The sequence below is a fragment of the Doryrhamphus excisus genome, chromosome 4 (genome assembly GCF_030265055.1).
Source record: "Doryrhamphus excisus isolate RoL2022-K1 chromosome 4, RoL_Dexc_1.0, whole genome shotgun sequence".
NCBI lineage: Eukaryota > Metazoa > Chordata > Actinopteri > Syngnathiformes > Syngnathidae > Doryrhamphus > Doryrhamphus excisus.
In genome coordinates this window covers 15,558,232-15,579,948 of record NC_080469.1, presented here as the reverse complement: position 1 = coordinate 15,579,948, position 21,717 = coordinate 15,558,232, and the positions used below count along the sequence as shown (strand labels likewise).

Below are 21,717 nucleotides of genomic sequence, written 5' to 3'. Positions count from 1 at the left end.
AGGGTATTTACATATCTTGGTTGTTCATTATTCAATCAGCGTGAGGATGCTTGACCCCATGATTACTACTTTGCATCTCAGGGAAGGTCGCCTAAATGAATTTTACCCCTCCAAATCTCCAGCGGAGCTTTAATTGCATTTTGTACCAATCGCTCCCATGGAAATCACATACTGTAATCAGTACACACACACACACACACACTCCATGGCATGTTGAAATTGGCTGCAGTGATCACAGAGAATAGGACGGATAAAGAAAAATAAAAGGTGCTGCCTTCAAGGACTGCTACAAAATGTGCCATTAAACACCGCTGAGTATCCACTTTAATCTCAACACAAATTGGTACATTATAGTCGTCACAGGTCTTTGAAGTACACTTAAAAGGAGACTGAACAACCCTTTTATAGAAGAGTCATTTCTTCTTTCTGAATTTAGTGAAGGAGAACAAAAAGCAGCATATCATGCACAGTCTTGACCACAACATCAATGTATGCCTAGTGGTGTCATTAGGGGGGCTTCAGTCCCACTAAAATGTTCTTAAGTCCTCCTAAATAATTAGATATTTTTGATTATAAGTTTTTTTTTTTTTTTACAAAAAGTTTTTTTTTTTTTACTATTTTTTTTTACTAAAAAATCTCTGACAAATTTTATATAATAGGGCAAAAGCAGCAAGCCAATAAGCAGGCTAATTACTAGCCTACTACTACTAGTAGTAGTAATAATCAGAAGAAGAATAATGATGATAGTAATAATAATAGGCTAATTAATAATATAATAATGATTATTATATAATTGATCAGGCGGCACAGCGGTCTAGTGGTTAGCGCGCAGACCTCACAGCTAGGAGACCAGGGTTCAATTCCACCCTCGGCCATCTCTGTGTGGGGTTTGCATGTTCTCCTCGTGCATGTGTGGGTTTTCTCCGGGTACTCCGGTTTCCTCCCACATTCCAAAAACATGCTAGGTTAATTGGCGACTCCAAATTGTCCATAGGTATGAATGTGAGTGTGAATGGTTGTTTGTCTATATGTGCCCTGTGATTGGCTGGCGACCAGTCCAGGGTGTACCCCGCCTCTTGCTCGAAGACAGCTCCAGCTCCAGATAGGCTCCAGCACCCCCGCGACCCTCGTGAGGAAAAGCGGTAGAAAATGAATGAATGAGTTAGATGTGGTTTGCTGTTTAAAGTGCTCCTTAAAAAGGGACATGAGAACATACAGCTGATAGTATAACACTCTTACAGATAAAATTGGTCAAATAATTAAAGGAAAATAAAGGAAATAAAGGAAAATTATAAGCATAAAATAGTGTGTGTTAAATATATGTTCTGCCCCCCTGGACAATTTTGTTAACTCAATGCGGCCCACGAGTCAAAATATTTGCCCAACCCTGACCTGGATAGTAAGAAGCGTAAGGCTGCAGGTCAGCGCCTCATCCTACCACGATAATGAAGCCAGATGAAGATGAAAAGTCCAATAAGACAGAAGTCACTACTTCAGGATAATTCAGGCTTGAGCTGGTTGGATCGTTTACTCTAATGCCCATGTGGGGCAAGGCGTGGTGTGGACCCAAGTGCAAAGAAAACAGTCAGGTATGAGTGGAATGTTGATTAAAAAAAAAGTTGAATTCCAAGGTATAGAAGCACAGCATCCAAAATACAAACTTACATCTTGAAGTCCAAAACCCAAAAACACATAAGAATGAGCTCCAAAACTAACACAGACTCACCAGCACTACATAACAAGCCACGGGGGGATGGAGGGAGCTGATTGGACGACACACAAGGGTCAGGGCAAGACACAGGTGGGAACACAAACAACAGAATGTGACATGCAATACGGTAAAAATGATTCCATCCAATTGTGATATCATAGTGTGGTGCATTATACTGATTCTGATATTTTGGTTACCATGGCTACCATGAAAGAATATATTATATTCATTCATTCATTTTCTACCGCTTATCCTCACGAGGGTCGCGGGGGGTGCTGGAGCCTATCCCAGCTGTCTTTGGGCGAGAGGCGGGGTACACCCTGGACTGGTCGCCAGCCAATCACAGGGCACATATAGACAAACAACCATTCACACTCACATTCATACCTATGGACAATTTGGAGTCGCCAATTAACCTAGCATGTTTTTGGAATGTGGGAGGAAACCGGAGTACCCGGAGAAAACCCACACATGCACGGGGAGAACATGCAAACTCCACACAGAGATGGCCGAGGGTGGAATTGAACCCTGGTCCTCCTAGTTGTGAGGTCTGTGTGCTAACCACTAGACTGCTGTGCCAAGAATATATGATATATTACACATATTATAAAAATATCAGTCAAAAGTGATATCATTGCTATTTTTATAAAGTTTTCCATACATGTACAGGTGTACCTAATTAGGTCTTTCCCGCGTCCTACTGTCATGTGATGACAACCTTTCCTCAGTATCTTTCCTTAAAAATGTCCCCATTCATAGATAGAAGCTAGGAGGCTCAGCCATTACGACCGCAGCCCTCCTGTTGACTCCCAGCCTTTTTTCACGTCACGACGCTCCCACTGATGAAAATCCACTCGTTTTTCCACACATGCACAGAGAGGGTGTGCGTGCGCATTCCTTCGCATCCACTCAGTCGGAGGTTGAGGTGCGCACAGAGAGGACACACACACGACGAAGAAGCACGTCTCATCATGCAGGTAAGAACAAGAAACCTCTTTTATGAACATTTTTAATAGATACGGGAAGTGAAGGTTTATTGTTCATTTATTTTATTGTTTAGTGTCAGGTTAAACGAAAGGTTGCGTGGGGTTTTTTGCTCCGTACAGATGTTTTGTCATGTTTTAAATGAGAAATTTGCGACTTATTTCGCCGCTCTATGAAGTTATGTAATTGCACCCGGGTTGATGAGACGCTTGGCTTCTGCTGCTGTTGCTGCTGCTGCTGCACAGAAATCCCCGCAGACGCTTCGCCAGCAAGTGTCACTGAGCATCTTCCTCTTCTTTCACTTTCCCTTCTTATCATGCAGAGACTTGACTTTAAAATCTACCAAGCGTCCAGCTCTGACATCCCAACACATTTTCTTCTCTTGGCTTGAGTGACTGCAAGTAATGCAACATAAATCAAGAGTTAATTAGACAGCAAAGTAAAAGCCCTGCCTTCTCAAAGTGACTTTCAGCACCTTTTGTGAGCGGAATTGCTCATGAAACACTCCCGGGGAATGATGCGTTTGTGCTCCAAGACATCACACAGTGAAATGCTCCTGCTTATATGGAGGCACAGAAATGCTACATATGTTAAACATTCTGTGATGGTCAGAATCAGAATCAGAAAAGGGTTTACCAGGTATGATCAAACACATACTAGGAATTTGTTTTGGTATAGTAGGTGCAGACACATCTATTAAAAAAGAATGAAAAATACAAAATATACAGAATAACAGTATAAATATATGTACACAGTCTGTTTTTTGTTTGTTATTCCGGAAGTGCAGTCTGATTGTCTGATGGTATGGAACCTCTGGCTCTTTGCTGACATTTTCAAGTGAAACATTCCAGAAATAAGTGTTGAATATTTCCCTCCTATTATATGGATCTCATTTTGAGATATGTGGCTCTTTTAGCCAAAAAAAGGTTCCCGACCACTGTCGTAGTGGGTACCATTCAGTCACAAACACATCATTAAACTGGGATAGTGATGCACACTCCCCATTAAGCTGCAAATGATGATCAATTAAAATGATGCCTTTGTCAATAAAGTCATTCTATTCACAAACAAGAAGACGTGACCTGATGAACACCTCGGGAAAGCTTTTAAAACGCTTCATTAGTTCACCTCGGAGCATGATCGTTTTAAAGCAATACACAATCCAACGGGACAGATTTAATCCCTCAAACTCAAACTTTAAATGACAATGGTAACATTCCCGACTGTCGTACATGCGTGTAACGGTTGTTGACTCATTTGATGCCAGCCATTTTTCCGAAAGATAACGCCTTCATTGCCATTTTAGACAATTTTGACTGATCTTTCATGGCATACATGGTTGTATAAACATGGAACCTACCATAGAAAGATTACACTCCTGTCTGTCATTTTCCATTCTTCAGCAAACAGCAGCAGAACATGGGTTGGTTTCAGGGAAGTGTCAGTTCCCAACTAAAATAAGGTGGAAAAAGACGTTATCCACTGTTAACATCAAAATGGAAAAATAAATGATACAAAAAGTAGAAGTCACTTACATCGCAGATGTGATTTTTTTTTTTTACATTTTTAAAAACTGTAGGGGTGTTATGAGATCTCTTGAGATTAAAACATGCCAAAATTTCTGTCTTGCAAGAATAGGGCAGCCAAAGCCAATTAGACAGTGTACTATATGTGATCGCTACTGTAAATGATAATGCAGGTAATATGGAATTGTAGGCAGGATGGTAAACACACAAGTGCTCTACACACCTTGCAATCCAACCAGCCTCGGAGTTCCCACCGTCACTCGTTAATCATAAAATAAAGAGTATAAGACATCAGCTATCATTTTAAACTGTGACTGACTGACGTATCAAAGTGTCGATATTTTGATTTGAGAATCAATGTTAGAGCCTAAAGAGCTGGTATCAGAAGTATCGATATTTCAGTATTGAGCCGCATGTGACCTCTACCAAGAGATAATGTCAGCTAATGCAGTTGATGCATCGTCTGAGTAGACTTTACCAGCTCGGCATCCCAGTGAGAGCAGACATTGTAAGTGGCTGCTTCATTACAGTTTTATTTTGTCAATTAAACTTTTAGCACTTGCGCTACATGCTAACACTATGAGAATGGCTAAGGGTTTCACTATAGCTGGATCTGCCAGCAATGTTGGGGGGGGGGGGGGGCACTGAACACTGAGCACAGAGTTACACAGAGCAGTATGTATTTTGGTCACAGAATGTATTTAATTTTTTTTTAGAGGGCTCAAAAGGCAGACTCTGTTGAATCCCATTCCGTGCATTGTTGGCTGCCTTCTGCAAGCAGTTTTTCTCTATATAGAACACACAGAAAAGAGAAAGACATGTGTTCATGTCTCACATGAGTATTGTGGATGATGGGCAAAATTCCGTAGTCTTAACCGTAAAGTGAAAGTTCTTTCTTTGTGAATTACCCCGTCCACCCACGCACACCCACCCGCACACCCAATCGGCCCCCAAGAGTCCAGTTGTGGTCTGAGATTCGTCACAAGGAACGTATTTCTGCCTAGTTGATGGGGCAATTTAACTAATTCAAACCCGTGCAACCTGTTAACTAATTCAATTTTTTTTTCAAAACACACACATTTTACCAAAATAACAAATTTTCTACTGCTTATCCTCACAAGGGTCGCGGGGGTGCTGGAGCCTATTCCAGCTGTCTTTGGGCGATCACAGGGCACATATAGACAAACAACCATTCACACTCACATTCATTCCTATAGACAATTCTGAGTCGCCAATTAACCTAGCATGGTTTTGGAATGTGGGAGGAAACCGGAGAAAACCCACGCACTCACGGGGAGAACATGCAAACTCCACACAGAGATGGCCGAGGGTGGAATTGAACTCGGGTCTCTGAGCTGTGAGGCCTGCACACTAACCACTCTACCGCCGTGCAGCGAAATTACAATTTGTTTACATGTTATTTACACGTTGTTTACAAGTTGTGAATGCTTTCAAATTCCCCCTCAATGCGTAATCTCATGACCGCGACAAGACTCTGTCCCTTTTCACTTCTTGGTTGCTGGGCAGCTTGTATTTCTATGGGAAAGTTATTAGCCGAGTTCTTATAAAATCCACTTCTGCCACCTTGTGGCCATTTTCACAGCTTAAAACTGCACCAAATGTGCCCTCTTCTATTGAGGAGTTACGTGTGCTTCCACAATGGATCATTGCAGTCATCTTCTTTCCACATACACATGAATGCACAGGTGATAGTGCAAAGGGGTATGATGGGAGACAAATATAACGTCCATTTCGATTAGTGTTGTGCCTTCTGGAACAAATTGATGATGCTTACAAAGGTTTCACTGTTTATGAAATGAAGAAAGCTCTTCAGCAGGGCTGGCACAGGATGCTGACAACAAGTCATGACAGTTGTTTCCATTTCATGTTGGTTTGTGGCTCTCTGCATGAGACCAACCACAAAGTGGACTATCACTATCATCACCCACCACAAAGACTCTGTTACAAGCTCTTTGACAGCCTGCTGGTCAAAGTGTTGGCAAAGCCCAGCAGGAACATGTGCATTTCCGTGATGAGACATTAATATTTGGATGTTATTACTTGTAAATATATATATATATGTATATATATATATATATATATATATATATATATATATATATATAGAATGGAATGGCCTTTATTGTCATTATACAAGATGTACAACGAGATTGAAGAGATTCTCCTTTCAGTGCAGTAGTCAAGTTTAAAAAAAAGTATATAAAAGTAGAGTAAAAAGACAATTTAACAAGATATATACAAGATATCCAAAATATACACATCGTATTGCACAGGAGCATATGCAGGAGCAGATATATTAATTTTAGTGCAATGATAAATGGGTCATAGTGCAAATAATGACTGGTGTATACAGATGAGTAAAGTCACATATGAGTGTATTGTATTGGGGTGTTTAATAAATAAATATGATTGAGGTAGTAACAGAGGCAGTGATGGAAATATTGCACATTTGCATTATGCTAATGACCGGGTACGTTGTATGTCTGAGTTCAGGGTGGTGATGGCTCTTGGGAAGAAGCTGTTTCTCAGTTTTCTCAGCTGTTTCCATATATATATATATATGTAGAAATATATATATATATATACCATAGAGCCATTATCCACAAATGGCGAAAACATTGAAGAGTAGTGAAGCCAAGAATGGCTGGCCTACCAAAAAGACTCCAAGAATGCAGCGACAACTCATCCAAGAGGTCACAAAAGACCCCACAGCATCATCAAAAGAACCTCACGACTGAACAAAAGGATCATCAAAGCTCATCTCAATTTTGCCAGAAAACATCTTGATGATCCCCAAGACTTTTGGGAAAATACTCTGGACATCTGGAGTATAAGTCACGCTGCATTTGATAAAAAGAACATCATACCAACAGTAAAATATGGTGGTGGTAGTGTGATGGTTGGGGGATGTTTTGCTGCTTCAGGACGTGGAAGACTTGCTGGGATAAATGGAACCATGAAATCTGCTGTCTGCCAACAAATCCTGAAGGAAAAGCCATCTGTTGGTGACCTCAAGGTGAAACCAACTCGGGTTCTGCAGCAGGACAATGATTCAAAACACACCAGCAAGTCCACCTCTGAAGGCTTTGGGAGTGGCCTCGTCAAAGTCCTGACCTGAATCCTATTAAGATGCTGTGACATGACCTTAAAAAGGCAGTTCATACTGAAAAACCCTCCATTGTGGCTGAATTACAACAATTCTGCAAAGATGAATCGGACAAAATTCCTCCACAGCGCTGTAAGATGTGAGATGGCCACTTATCGCAAACGTTGTTGCTGGTAAGAGTGGCCCAACCAGTATTAGGTTTAGGGGGGGCATTTTTTTTTTGCATTTTCAGTTCAGTTGTGTTGTCATTGACTCATATTTAAATGAGTTTCATGATTTGAAACATTTAAGTGAGACAAACATGCAAAAAAAAATAAAAATCAGAAAGGGAACAAACACTTTGACACTCCACAGTCTGTGATAATACAGGTGAACACATTTAAACTGCATCAGTGATAATGTTTTTTTCATCAAGCACTTACCCCCTGACTCTGATGCCATCTGTTCATTATCTTACATTATCATTCATTAGCGGTGAGCACCTATTAATTTTAACTTTTAAACATGTTTAATAAGTGTATGAGGCATCTTTACGGCTTCAACCTGGATTGTGTTGCGAGTGAACAATGTTATTATTGATGTGTACAATAATTCCAACAGTGACTTTTATTGCAAATGTTAATTCAAAATCGGAGGAGACCGTCAATGTCAATGGCCGTATCAATTGCTGACGGTTTTTTTTTTGGCAGAGCTAGTGGTCCCGCAACATAGCTCCCAGGAGAAGCAGGGATGTTCTGAGCATGTCTTATATTTGGTATGTACTGTATCATTGTGAGGGCGGCACGGTGGTCGAGTGGTTAACGCGCAGACCTCACAGCTAGGAGACCAGGGTTCAATTCTACCCTCGGCCATCTCTGTGTGGAGTTTGCATGTTCTCCCCGTGCATGCGTGGGTTTTCTCCGGGTACTCCGGTTTCCTCCCACATTCCAAGAACATGCTAGGTTAATTGGCGACTCCAAATTGTCCATAGGTATGAATGTGAGTGTGAATGGTTGTTTGTCTGTATGTGCCCTGCGATTGGCTGGCGACCAGTCCGGGGTGTACCCCGCCTCTCACCCCGATACAGCTGGGATAGGCTCCAGCACCCCCGCGACTCTTGTGAGGAAAAAGCGGTAGAAAATGAATGAATGTATCATTGTGAAGGGAAGGAGCGGACATTAGCGCCTCCGCAGGACACCGAATACAGGTGTGTGGCATTTGACGGTGCTTTGCGGCACGCTACTTGTTGGTTCTTTTTCTTGAAGGGAGTGTAGTTTACATGTCCCACACACTCCAATGCTAAACACACACTGGATTGGACTTGAAATGGAAATGCTTTCACTCAAATGGGGCTGTCATCCTAATGTATAGCGTACAACTCGAGGACAAGGGCGGTCATGTTGCACCTTCCACAGTGTCTGATGGCGCCACCTGTTCAATAGGGGGCGTGATTTGTAAGATTAGACACATTGAATATTTAAACAGGCCTGGTAACTGTATCTAGCATTGGTTGTCACACTCCTCTTTCCCTACTAACACCGCACACACTTAACATGCCAGCAAACAGCAATTGTAATTTAATTTGATGTTTTTTACATGCACATAAAGAAACAGTGAGCAGTGAGGGGTGTTATCGACTTCACAAGGAAAGAAAGCCCAGCCAGGGGGAAAAACAGTCGCTGTAAAACATCAATGCCTAATCAATGAATGCGACTGTGTCGTTGTTATGGCCCAACAAGACTAGTGACAGGACACCCTGTGCAGGTCACCTGTCCTTCTGTGCACATGACTGATAATGGAAACATGGCCCCCTCGAGGATTTGGTCTGTCTCCACGTGAGGACTCATGCATACATATAGTTTTCTTTCACACACACACACACACACACACACACACACACACACACACACACACAGCTTGTCTTCCATATGGACGGAGCCTTTCTTCTTGCACTGATTCACAGTGACAGCCACACTACGCTGAAAGCTCAAGCTGTCCAACGTAAATAGTATCAGCTCTCGACTATCAGCCTCTGTGCATCTTTGCTCTTCTCCATGCAGCTGCTCCCACTTAGACAGCTGTACTCCGTCAATACTGTGTCGTCATATACTGGACACCACATTAGACACCTGCACAGTCAAATGACATCCAATACAAGAGTGTATATATTATATACGTATATATATTGTGAAACAGTAAAAGCTCTTGCTATATTGAGGAAGTGGAACAGAAACATTATGTTTAATAATACGCATGATTTTCTCAACAGGTTGCACGGCGGTCGAGTGGTTAGCGCGCAGACCTCGCAGCTAGGAGAGCTGAGTTCAATCCCACCCTCAGCCATCTCTGTGTGGAGTTTGAATGTTCTCCCTGTGCATGCGTGGGTTTTCTCCAGGTACTCCGGTTTCCTCCCATATTCCAAAAACATGCTAGGTAAATTGGCGACTCCAAATAGGTATGAATGTGAGTGTGAATGGTTGTTTGTCTATATGTGCCCTGTAATTGGCTGGCGACCAGTCTAGGGTGTACCCCGCCTCTCACCCAAAGAGAACTTGTGAGGATAAGTGGTAGAAAATGGATGGATGGATTTTCCTACCAAAAGCTCGTCGATACCACTCATGATGATGTAAATGCAGCTACCGGACTTAATAAAAACTACACCAGGAGTTTGGTTCAACTTGTGTTCAACCCGAGGCACATTGAATAGAGCATTTGTGGTAATCAAAGCTATTTAGTTGATGCATTTTAATCATATTTCTCTACTTATTTCTGCTGTAATTGTTTAAAGCTTGTGCTAAGCGCATATGGAAATCATAATTATACTGATTAGTATTCATGCTAATTTGCATATTGCCCAAATAAATCCTTTAATATTCTTCAATAAATTAGTGTCATTTAAATTAAATTAATTTACATAAATAGCAGCAAGCGGTCCAAAGGCATTTAGGAGGCCTCCAAAACCGCCAAAGATTTGTAAGTGAATGGCGACAGACTCGAAATGAAAATGCCAGAGGGGAATGGGGATCAAGGGGGCTGTCGAGGCAACTTGAATGTAGTGGTAGTGACAGGGTGCAGTGGAAAAGAGCGGTAATGAAGAGGGAAGTGATGTAAAGTCGAGACAGACTGAAGGACAGAGCCATGCTCTTGTAATGTGACATTAGTGCATGAGAGCTTCCATTAATAAAAGATGTGTTATTAACATTCTAACAGGCCACGGCTGAACATCTACAACATCTCTCATGTTCCGCTAATGCACTCTGCAAACTTTGTTGCAGTGGCACTCAAATTGGATTGTGACTTTTGGTTGATTTCCATTACATCTGAGTGTAGCATAGTGTAGCATAGTGTAGCATCGTAGCATGTATTTTAGATAGGGATGTCCACTAATTATCAGTACTCATAATTAGCAGCATATCGCTCCATATCGGTATCAGATTTTTTCCTGATCATGAAAGCTGATATTTCAAAAATGCTGTATACAACACATACATATATGGGAGATATGTCATGTTACACATATCAGTATCAGTATCGGCTGATATCGGAAATTGAGATTTGGACAATATCGGTTTTCAGCAAAAAAGCCAATATTATCGGACATCCCTAATTTTACATATTTATTTATATTTTTAAGCACAAGTAATGTAAATATTTTGAGTAAAAGAGTCCTGGTAAAAGGATGAAAAGACAAAAAAGTATCTATCCACAAAGACAGCTGGGATAGGCTCCAGCACACCCGTGACCCTCGTGAGGTTGGAATATCTAACAATTTTAACTTTTCAACCAATTGAATGTTGAATTTATGTTTTGGTGTAAGCTCGTCAAACACTATTTTAGTGGGTCGAGACCCAAAAGTGGGTGGCTGATCCATCCAGAGTGGGTCGCAGAGAGCAAGTCAAAAATTACATTAAAAATTGCAATACAGTCGTCCCTAATTTATAGAGGTGAATTGGTTCCAGACCCGACTGCAATTAATTAATTTATATGTTAATAAATTGAATATTTTCATAGTTGGAGCAAGGGAAAACTGTTTAGGACTTTCTGAATGCAATTTTTAACAGACATGAAGTAACACCCCTATAGTCACCTTTATCCATTGTTTACACCGCATTGTAGTACTCTCATGCTGCAAGGGCTCGAGATGCTGCTAAATAATGAGCTAACCATTTAGACTGAATTTATTTCTTCTAAACTTCAATCATTCATTCATTCATTTTCTACCGCTTATCCTCACAAGGGTCGCGGAGGTGCTGGAGCCTATCCCAGCTGTCTTCGGGCGAGAGGCGGGGTACACCCTGGACTGGTCGCCAGCCAATCACAGGGCACATATAGACAAACAACCATTCACAATCACATTCATACCTATGGACAATTTGGAGTCGCAGATTAACCTAGCATGTTTTTGGAATGTGGGAGGAAACTGGAGAAAACCCAGGCATGCACGGGGAGAACATGCAAACTCCACACAGAGATGGCCGAGGGTGGAATTGAACTCAGGTCTCCTAGCTGTGAGACCTGCGAGCTAACCACTCATCCGCCATGCAGCCCTTCTTCTAAACGTAAAAGTTTTCAAACACAGTGTAGAAGAAGGACGCCAAAAAATTGCCACTTCCACACGGAATGGCATGAGAACCGTTTTTCACTCTGTATCCATGGCTGGCTATATGAGTGCAAAATATGGTGATGTCATAAGGATGTGGTGAAACAAAAATATTATACTATATAGTATTTTGTTTGTAGGGGGTTTCAGAGCATCAGAACGGCCATTGCCAAATAATATACAGTAATCCCAGTTGTTGTAGCTGAAGCACTTACAGTGGTAAGTAATGAGGTCAGAGTTCACGCTTCATATAAACCAACATGCGCCGAAGCAACAACACAGCCACTGATATTTAATCATTTATAGCAGAGCACACACGCTAATGTGCGCCTTTTTTTGCTGCTCTGTTTGTTCTGTGCATGATGCGTATATGTTGTACCGTATAGAGATAGTGTGTGTGCGTTGCGCAGACATCACACAGAGAAGTGCTGCCCTAGCACAGAGCTAGCTGAAGCGTTAAAGGGGAACGGAGAACAGAGAAACAACTTTAACTGTGTGAGTGCGTTTGCGTGCGCATGTGTGTGTACTCTTTTAAACCTATCCTGTGGGGATCAGGTTTTAAAACATTCCATTGAGGACATTTAATTCAGCCGGGACATTTTAATGGTTCAGACATATGATTACATTTTTGTTTTGGGTCAGCTAAGCAGTAATGCAAATGCATTACGTCCTCGCTGAGTGTGTGTTTATCGCTGTACAAAGTAGTGTACGTCTGCGTGTTCAGTGGTGTGCGAGTAATTTGCCAATGTTAAAAACAATGTCTGGCAGCATCTGTTCTGGCAGTCCCTAATCCTCCTCTGTTCCTTTGGCGAATACTGCTCTCTAAAGATGTGTCACAGCTGGATGCGTGCTGCCTTTTTCTACTTGCTACTCTTTTGATTCTCTTGCTACTCAGATGATGTGGGAATAGATGCATGAATCAAACCCTTTCCAATATAAAACCTCTTTTTTGTTTTATTAGTTCAGGTTTTAGACTAATGTGTAAGCACCTACATCGTTACCATTTTGACCCAAGTATAAAATGGTATTAAAAGTCTGAAAGAGGCTTATTGTCTTATATTAGATGTGATTTTTGGGGTCGAATTATGGATATCCTTTTTTATTGTACTCAACTTTCATTCATTCATTCATTTTCTACAAAAACCGAAACAAAAACAAAAACAGGGCTGCACAGCGGTGGAATGGTTAGCGTGCAGACCTCACAGCTAGGAAACCCAAGTTCAATTCCACCCTCGGCCATCTCTGTGTGGAGTTTGCATGTTCTCCTCGTGCATGCCTGGGTTTTCTCTGGGTACTCCGGTTTCCTGCCACATTCCAAAAATATGTGTGGTTAATTGGTTAGGTTAATTAACTCCAAATTGTCCATAGGTATGAATATGCGTGTGAATGGTTGTTTGTCTAGTCCAGGGTGTACCTCGCCGAAGACAGCTTGGATAGGCTCCAGCACCTCGCGTGACCCTTGTGAGGATAAGCAGTAGAAAATGAATGAATGAATGAATGAACAACAACATTAAAATTATCAGAGCCCCATTGACATGAAATAACACCCCTATAGTCACTGTTAAACTGTGTAACACTGCGCAGGCTGCAGGGTCAGTACAGGGTCATAAGACACGACCGCCACTCATAGCATATAGCAAGTTACCGAGCTAACTAGTTAGCCTCCAATTTATGTGTTCTAAACTTAAGAACGTGTTTCAAATGGTGTGGCTAAGGACAAAGTAAAAAGTAAATAACAAACCACTTCCACACTGGGAGAACCTTTTTTTCCACTCTATCATGTCGGACATGCATTGGCTGACTCCATGCAGTTTTATGGTGATGCAAGATAGGATAAGCCCTCATCAGTGGAACACTACTGACGCCTAGTGACCAGAATATTACATATGTCTTGAATATTGATAATTGATACTGATATTTAGTAGGTCAGTGCCCTGTGATTGGCTGGCGACTAGTCCAGGGTGTACCCCGCCTCTCGCCCGAAGACAGCTGGGATAGGCTCCAGCACCCCCGCGACCCTCGTGAGGAAAAAGCGGTAGAAAATGAATGAATGAATGAATTTAGTAGGTCAACCGCAAAACAATGATCACATATACATTTGAACCCAGGTTTTCCCGATCTCCTGATTGTGTGGCCAACATGCGGATGCGGGAGTGACAGGATGAAAAGCTTTGACTCCCTTGGTGCCATGGTGTTTATCTGTAGATGTCTTGACTGAATATAAGGTGACCTGTCTCTTTCAGACGGGGGAAGAAATATCGGGTCTATACGATACGTCATGTCAAGGTCCTTTACTCCTTACACATTAAGTGAAATGTCAAATTATGGGTGTTTTCTTATGTATTTATGTGCAATAACTTGACTTTACTCCTCAGGTGGTGAATAATGTGCTCTGAAATACACATTGTACACGTAGCTATGTGTATTTATATTTAAAAAGACACACATTATCCTTTTGTTAGCTCAATTAGTCAGACACCTGATTTGCTGGGACGAACACACCGGACGTTACCACTGTATTTTTTTGATGGTATTACAAAGTGTTTCCTTATCTTCATCTCCAGCTCTCTGTCCTCTAGTCGCCCTCTGAGCTTCTTCTCGGATAAGGTCTGGATTCATTATGCTAATTGACTTTAGTTCTTCCAGGAATGCCAGCAGACCTTGTAGCCTTCGCATCATTTTTTTTCTTTTTACCTCTCGCACTCTTTCTATTTTCTCTCTCACCCATGCGAAGACATTTGCGTTGCCCTGCACCCCTGGGATTAAACGGCTGTTGAAAATCACCGCTACGTTTTTCCTTCATCTTCCTTTGTTAAGCGCTGCTTTCTTCTCCTCGGCATAGTCAACACAGCCTCTGTTTGTTCAGGCTTCACCACATTTACACATTATAGTAACATGCATTTGTTTCTATATGCCTTTTGGTGTCTTGAAGCTTTTTGGAATATTTACAAGATCCTGTGGATCAATTAGGATTCAATCATTTAGGATTAAAATATCCAAGAAATTCCAGTTCAACATCAAAGGAAATACATTACACTACACAAGGGTTCTCCCATATTAGGATTGAGGCCCAAAGTAGGTCACTGGTCAGTTTTTTATAGGGTCCCAATAGAGTAAAACGTTGAAAGCTATTTTATGAATCATCAACAAGGCACATCGTTTCTTGGCAAAGGGCTCTTTGATGCATGTTTTGTTTTTAACACATTTACTGTATCTATCTGAAATTATTCATGGGTACATGCAGGTTTATTTACATTTAGAGACAAGGTGATATCCGACCCCGAGTTTGGTCACCGGACACGTATTGAAAGAGGCACATGTAAATGTCCCGTGTGAAGACATGTGCTTGAATCTGTCCACATGTGATCTGGTCACTCGGGACATACTGTATTGTATGCACATGCATTGTGTATTGTAAAGCTTGCTTCCATATCCCTTGTACAGTAATCCCTCATTTATTACGCTTAACTGTACCATGATAAGTGAATTTCAGCAAAGTAGTAATCCTTATTTTTGAATTGAATGTTTTTGTATTTAGTGCATAGAAAGCCTGTTTACGACCATTATTAGAGCCCTCTGGACATGAAATAACACCCCTATAGTCACCTTTACACTCGTACTGCCCGATGTAGTAGACATAGGAGGGTCAGGGGTTCAGACATGAAGAGATTATGTCCACAGCATTAGCCCGCATTATTGTTATGATTATTATTCTGTTATTGTTATTGTACCCATTGTGAGATCATTCAAACTCACTATAAAAGCCTGTTGTTCCGGCGATCAGGTTCGACCACCTGTGTGTCTCTCTTCACAGACACCTAGCTTTAGCTAATATATATATATGTATATATCCATATTTCAGTTCATTTAACCATTTTTATGCTTGAAAATACTAAATAAATAATATGTAAAATTTGCTTAAATATGCATATTTCCGAAGACTCAATCATGACAGCATGATTTATGAATTAATTTATATTTTTTAAACCAAGTGAAGCCACAAAATTTGAGCCACGAAGTGTGACTTTATAGGATACATTTACAGATTTGATCTTCAGCTATGAGATTAATCAAAAAAAAAAGAAAGTTTCCGAGCACAGCAGGTTCCGAATAACATTGGGCTTAACTGTATGTATAGGTAGAGTAGACGCATAAAAAGATAATGTATGTCCTGCAGCTGAACTCTTATTAAGCTTTTTTAAAGCGTTAGTGAATTAACTTCAGATCAGAGGCTAATTTCTTAAGCTCTCGAATGCTTCATTCCAAAAATCCCTTCCTTGGCTTTCTTCCATTTCCATATTGACCTGAACTCTCTCTGTCTGTCTGCATCGCCTTCCTCCCTCCCCGCCTCCCACCTTCCCTGCAGGCTGACGGTAAAGTGGTGGACGGCAGCCTACTGGGAGATGCCAATGGCGTGGAGCCTGCGCCAGGCAGAGCCAAGGATTCTGGGAAGTGGCAGAAGCCCAGGTTTTCCCGCAAAGCTCTGATGAAATGCTGCCTGGTCAAATGGATTATTGCCAGCACGCAGCCGCAGGACAAAGGTGAGTAGGCAAGACCAGCATGAGTATTTGTGTGTTACACGGGTGGATGCTTTAACTTCATGGTGTGTGACTAACAGTATTCCAACTGGTCCGCCAATTGATTTGCCGGAGCTTCCATGACCCTCTGTGTCCCAGAAGAGGGGAGAGGTTCATTGTGTTGCTCAGTCCACCTCAGGTTCAAGTACCTGGGGCATCATCTAAGCCTATTTAACAAATTGCTCCTCCTCCACTACCTTCCACTTCCTGTCTCTTCATTTATCTTCAGAAAAACACACAATGGAATTTACTGTGAAGGCACTTTTTTTTATTTCATTCACTAGGCGCCCACAGTAGTGATTGGTTGTCTCTGTGCCCCACCTAGTGGTCTCCAGCAGCCAATTACTTCATCGCCCGGGGGAGGAGAACATCCTTGCTTCCTTTTTTTAGCTCATCGCACTTCAATTCTTTCTACCGTATCTTATTCATACCCCCTTCTGGTGTCATTACCGCCATTTTCATTCATGCTTTTCCCCCCACTTCCCTTTCTTTTGATTCCTTCCCTCATTTCTTTCCTTCTCCACTTGTCCCCTTCATTGTCTCTATACCTTCTAGCCCCTTTTACATCACCCCAAAAGTATGGGTATGACTATGACCTATTTCTCATTGCGGGGGTTTCCAAGAGTGCTAAGCTGACATACAGACCTGATCAGAATCTTAAGACCAGTTGAAAAATACCTAGAATTTTACCTTTTGCACATTTGGTTTTAAATAGAGCAACAATATGCAAAAGCAAGAAGGGGGAGTGTGAAAAAATGCGCTGAGAAAATGTCATTTATTGAAAACAACAAACTGAAATAGGCTGTGTGTCACTTGTTGTTAGCTATTTAAAACACAAAACACAAATGACTTTCTGAATGCAATTTAGAGGTTAATTGGTTCCAGACCCGACTGCAATTAATGAATATATATGTTAATAAATGGAATATTTTCATAGTTGGAGCAAGGGAAAACTGTTTATGACTTTCTGAATGCAATTTTTAACATCAATAGAGCCCTGCAGACATGAAGTAACACTCCTATAGTCACCTTTATCCATTGTTTACACCGCATTGTAGTACTCTTATGCTGCAAGGACTCGAGATGCTGCTAAATAATGAGCTAACCATTTAGACTGAATTTATTTCTTCTAAACTTCAATCATTCATTCATTCATTTTCTACCGCTTATCCTCACAAGGGTCACGGGGGGTGCTGGGGCCTATCCCAGCTGTCTTCGGGCGAGAGGCGGGGTACTCCAGCCAATCACAGGGCACATATAAACAAACAACCATTCACACTCACATTCATACCTATGGACAATTTGGAGTCGCAGATTAACCTAGCATGTTTTTGGAATGTGGGAGGAAACTGGAGAAAACCCAGGCATGCACGGGGAGAACATGCAAACTCCACACAGAGATGGCCGAGGGTGGAATCGAACTCGGGTCTCCTAGCTCTGAGGTCTGCGAGCTAACCACTCGATCGCCGTGCAGCCCTTCTTCTAAACTTAAAAGTTTTCAAACACAGTGTAGAAGAAGAACATAGTAAGAAGCCAAAAAATTACCACTTCCACACGGAATGGCATGAGAACCGTTTTTCACTCTGTATCCATGGCTGGCTATATGAGTGCAAAATATGGTGATGTAATAAGGATGTGGTGAAACAAAAATATGATACTATATAGTATTTTGTTTGTAGGGGGCTTCAGGGGGGCTGTTGTTAGCTATTTAAAACACAAATCACAAAGGGAACAGTTGGAGGAGATGCAAGAACAGTGGAGGTTTTCCCTGGAAAAGAGAGGAATGAAGATTAGCCGCAGCAAGACGGAGTATATGTGTTTGAATGAGAGGGACCCAAGTGGAAGAGTGAGGTTACAGGGAGAAGAGATACAGAAGGTGGAGAATTCTAAGTACATGGGGTCAACAGGAGGTGGAGGTGAAGAAGCCTGTGCGGGCAGGATGGAACGAATGAATAAAAGTGTCAGGTGTGATTGAAGAGTTCCAGCTAAAATGAAAGGAAATGTATACAAGAGTGTGGCCAGTGGCCTAGAGACAATGCCACTGAGGAAAAGACAGGAAGCAGAACTGGATGCAGCAGAGGATGGCAAGGTTATCATTGGGAGTGACCAGGATGGATAGGATCAGGAAAATTAAAATTAATGGGAAAAATTAATGGTAAAATCTCATCTCGTTCTCGTGGACCCGATCTAATGCATCGTCTCATCTTGTGAGTAGTAACAGCAAGTAGTCATATTGAAGTGGTGTTGTATGTCTTCCTTTCTTGTACTTTGAACCTTCCTTCAAACCTGGCAATTAGGCATCCAATTCTCTCCTTTGTTTTGAGCGTCTTCTGAGCAAGTAATTGAGCAGAAATGTGGTAAGGAACTACCCCGTGGGTGATGGAAAGTGCAGCTCACAAGTCACACAGCAAAAGAAAGCTCACCCGTGATGCCATTTATTTCATCTCAGCATCGCCTTGCAGGATTCAGACATTGTTTGCAGGTAAGCCCTCCACCTCTGTAATGTCTGGCAGCTATAAATAGCAGGCATTGAAATGGAGATGTCTATGGAGGTGAGGCAGCCTGGGGGGGTGGGGTGTTGGGTTTGCACGGCAGATTGTTTAGGTAGTGGCAGCATTCAGCTTGTACATTATTAGATATTGTGGATGTAATAGAAGGCAGCGGTTGGTGGGTGATGATATATACGAATAAACACAATCAAGTGACACTTTTATGACATGACTTGGCATTGACCTCTAAGTTAAAGCTATGAGTTAAATGCGAGTGCTGCATTTTAATGGCTGATGTGTCACAGAGAGCAAACAGATCCTTTATATGGTGGAATGTAATGTATAAAGTGGAATAGGAGACGGAAAATGGGAGGGGTTGTCTTGTGTAATAGCAGCTGATGAATACTGTACGTAGTTGAGTCCAGGTCATGTTAAAGTGACAGCAGCCGGAATATCATGTCAGAGTTCACCTCCAGTGAGTTGACACAAGTGGAGGAGATAAGTGGCAGAGGAAAGAGGAGAGGAACCATCAGAACATCCTGCTGTGGTCTAGGGTCTCTGTGTGAAATGGCTTCAATTTAATGAATGCGCAAGTCATTGGACTATTTTAGGTCTTATGAAAGCCCAATTTGCATCTTCTCAAATGTTGGAGAGGATGAATTCCTGCAGGGCAGAGTGTAAGAAGGAACTCGACAAACTGCTGTGCTGCATTCTTGGCTTCATTGCTGGGATGCCCGATCAAGGTAGTCTCGATCCTACAATTTTATTTCAAGATTTTGAGTTATTTATGATGAAATGGTGTGAAACTATTCCTTTCTAGAAGAAGACTGCTGTTGGAATATGTCAGAGCAAAAACAAGCAAATGCAGGAATGTAGAGAGGAATTTTGAAAACAATCCTGCTCCCAGATGCTGGTTTCCCGTAGGAAATACTGGGAATAGAAATGATCTGTTCCAGGGTCAAACTGTTGCCATCATAAAACCTTTATTACCTGTAATCAATGCGTTTAATTATGAATTAAGAATGTAGAGAGGAATTTTGAAAACAATCCTGCTCCCAGATGCTGGTTTCCCGTAGGAAATACTGGAAATAGAAATGATCTGTTACAGGGTCAAACTGTTGCCCTCATAAAACCTTTATTACCTGTAGTCAATGCGTTTAATGTGGATATTGGCATAAAAATGAGACATCGGTTTATATTCTGCCAACAGTATAACTTGCATTGCATATGAAGAGTATATGTGAAAAACATCCAGCATGGGTTAGATGCAGCTGTGTGTGTGGAATTTTCATTTTTATGTGGATTCCCTCCTTCCACAATTCAAAAACTTTGTCAGACTCTAACTAACAGACCTGTCTCCCTGAAGTCAGCTGGGATAGGTTTCAGGATAAGCAGTATAGAAAATGAATTGATGACATCAGATATTTCCTTTTGGCATCGTGTTGCATGTCCTTCCGTTGATCATTGATTGAAAGTCTATCCTATCACCTCTATCTGGCTGAAACAGCACTCTCCTTAAGCCTTCCTCTCTTTTTCTTATTTTATTTGTCACTTTTTATTTTATGGTATTTCTGGGGATGCTTTATGAAATGGGAGATTATGTCACAAGTAACATTTTGGTCTTAATGGGGACCTGTTATGCTTTTTATCACCGTGAGTTACCGTGCTTCTATGGAACTACGGTGTGGGCTGAGGGTCAAACAGAGGGAGCACACGTTAATCACTTGTCAAAAATATTACCGCCGTAAAAGGAAACTTTTGTTAACGCGCCATTAATGTGTTAACTCTGTTTAACTCTGACAGCCCTAATTAAAATGCATTTCTTTTGCTGGTAGGGAATGAGGAACTCCAACCACTTGTGCCTTATGGTGGCCTTTTAGGAATTGTAAACAAATGTGGCTTTACCTTACACCCAAAGAAACACTTCCTGGGAGCCATTGCTAACACCGTTAACAGAGAAGCAGAGTTAGAGGAGGGCAGAGAGCGTATCTGGTCTACAGCACACGCCCATATAAGGAAGCCCGCTACTCTGTGACATCACAGAAGAACAGTTTTGCAACGCCCTCTGAAACAGAGCATTTTGAACTGTCACAAACTTCATTCCAAATGCGCAAATCTCATTATCTGAAACTTAGTAGTCAATTAACACGATAATACAACATTCTAAGGTCCTTTAATATATCTTAAAGTCATAATATTATGAGAAACAACCAAAACAAAAAAAGAGTTGTAATTTTTGGAAAATTTGGTTGGGAAAGAAGCAGAGCTGTATTAAGCAACATTTTATATGGTTTAAGCATCACGCTCAGCTTCATCGCTGAAACCACTGCATTCTTGTCAGCTGGTGCTCCTGTCAAGAGCCTCCGGCTGTCTGATAGTTTGGATTTTTTTTTTTAATGGATTTTTTCCCTCACGCCTTCTACTCTTCTTCATTGCACTGGAGTAACTGCATCAATTTTCTCCAAATTGAGCCAAAAAGTTTGTTTTTCTTCTTCCGTCTTCCGGAATAAGTCTTCACAGCAGTAATATTGAATCGTCCATTGCATAAGAAGGGAGGGGGGAGCAGTGGAAGCGCTCATGATAGATTATATGTTGTTTTTAAGCACATGAATGGAGACTAAACTAGGAATACTGTATGTACTTTAAATTTAAAAAAAATCAAGGATTTGTTTTTATGAGACGTTTAGGGACCACTGGAGATCTTGGGGCCCCAGGCAATCGCCT

General features: G+C 41.4%; 1 protein-coding gene across 1 annotated transcript in view; it reads left to right on the top strand.

The window, feature by feature from the left end:
- Positions 1–2,543: 2,543 nt before the first annotated feature.
- The window catches only part of kcnip3b (Kv channel interacting protein 3b, calsenilin), a 34,691-nt gene continuing 15,517 nt past the window's right edge, over positions 2,544–21,717 (top strand). Inside the window, exons 1-2 of the mRNA XM_058070934.1 lie at positions 2,544–2,688; positions 16,294–16,468. Of these exons, the coding sequence (XP_057926917.1) occupies positions 2,554–2,688; positions 16,294–16,468 (310 nt within the window). The 5' untranslated portion in view covers positions 2,544–2,553. The remainder of the gene's footprint in view (positions 2,689–16,293; positions 16,469–21,717) is intronic.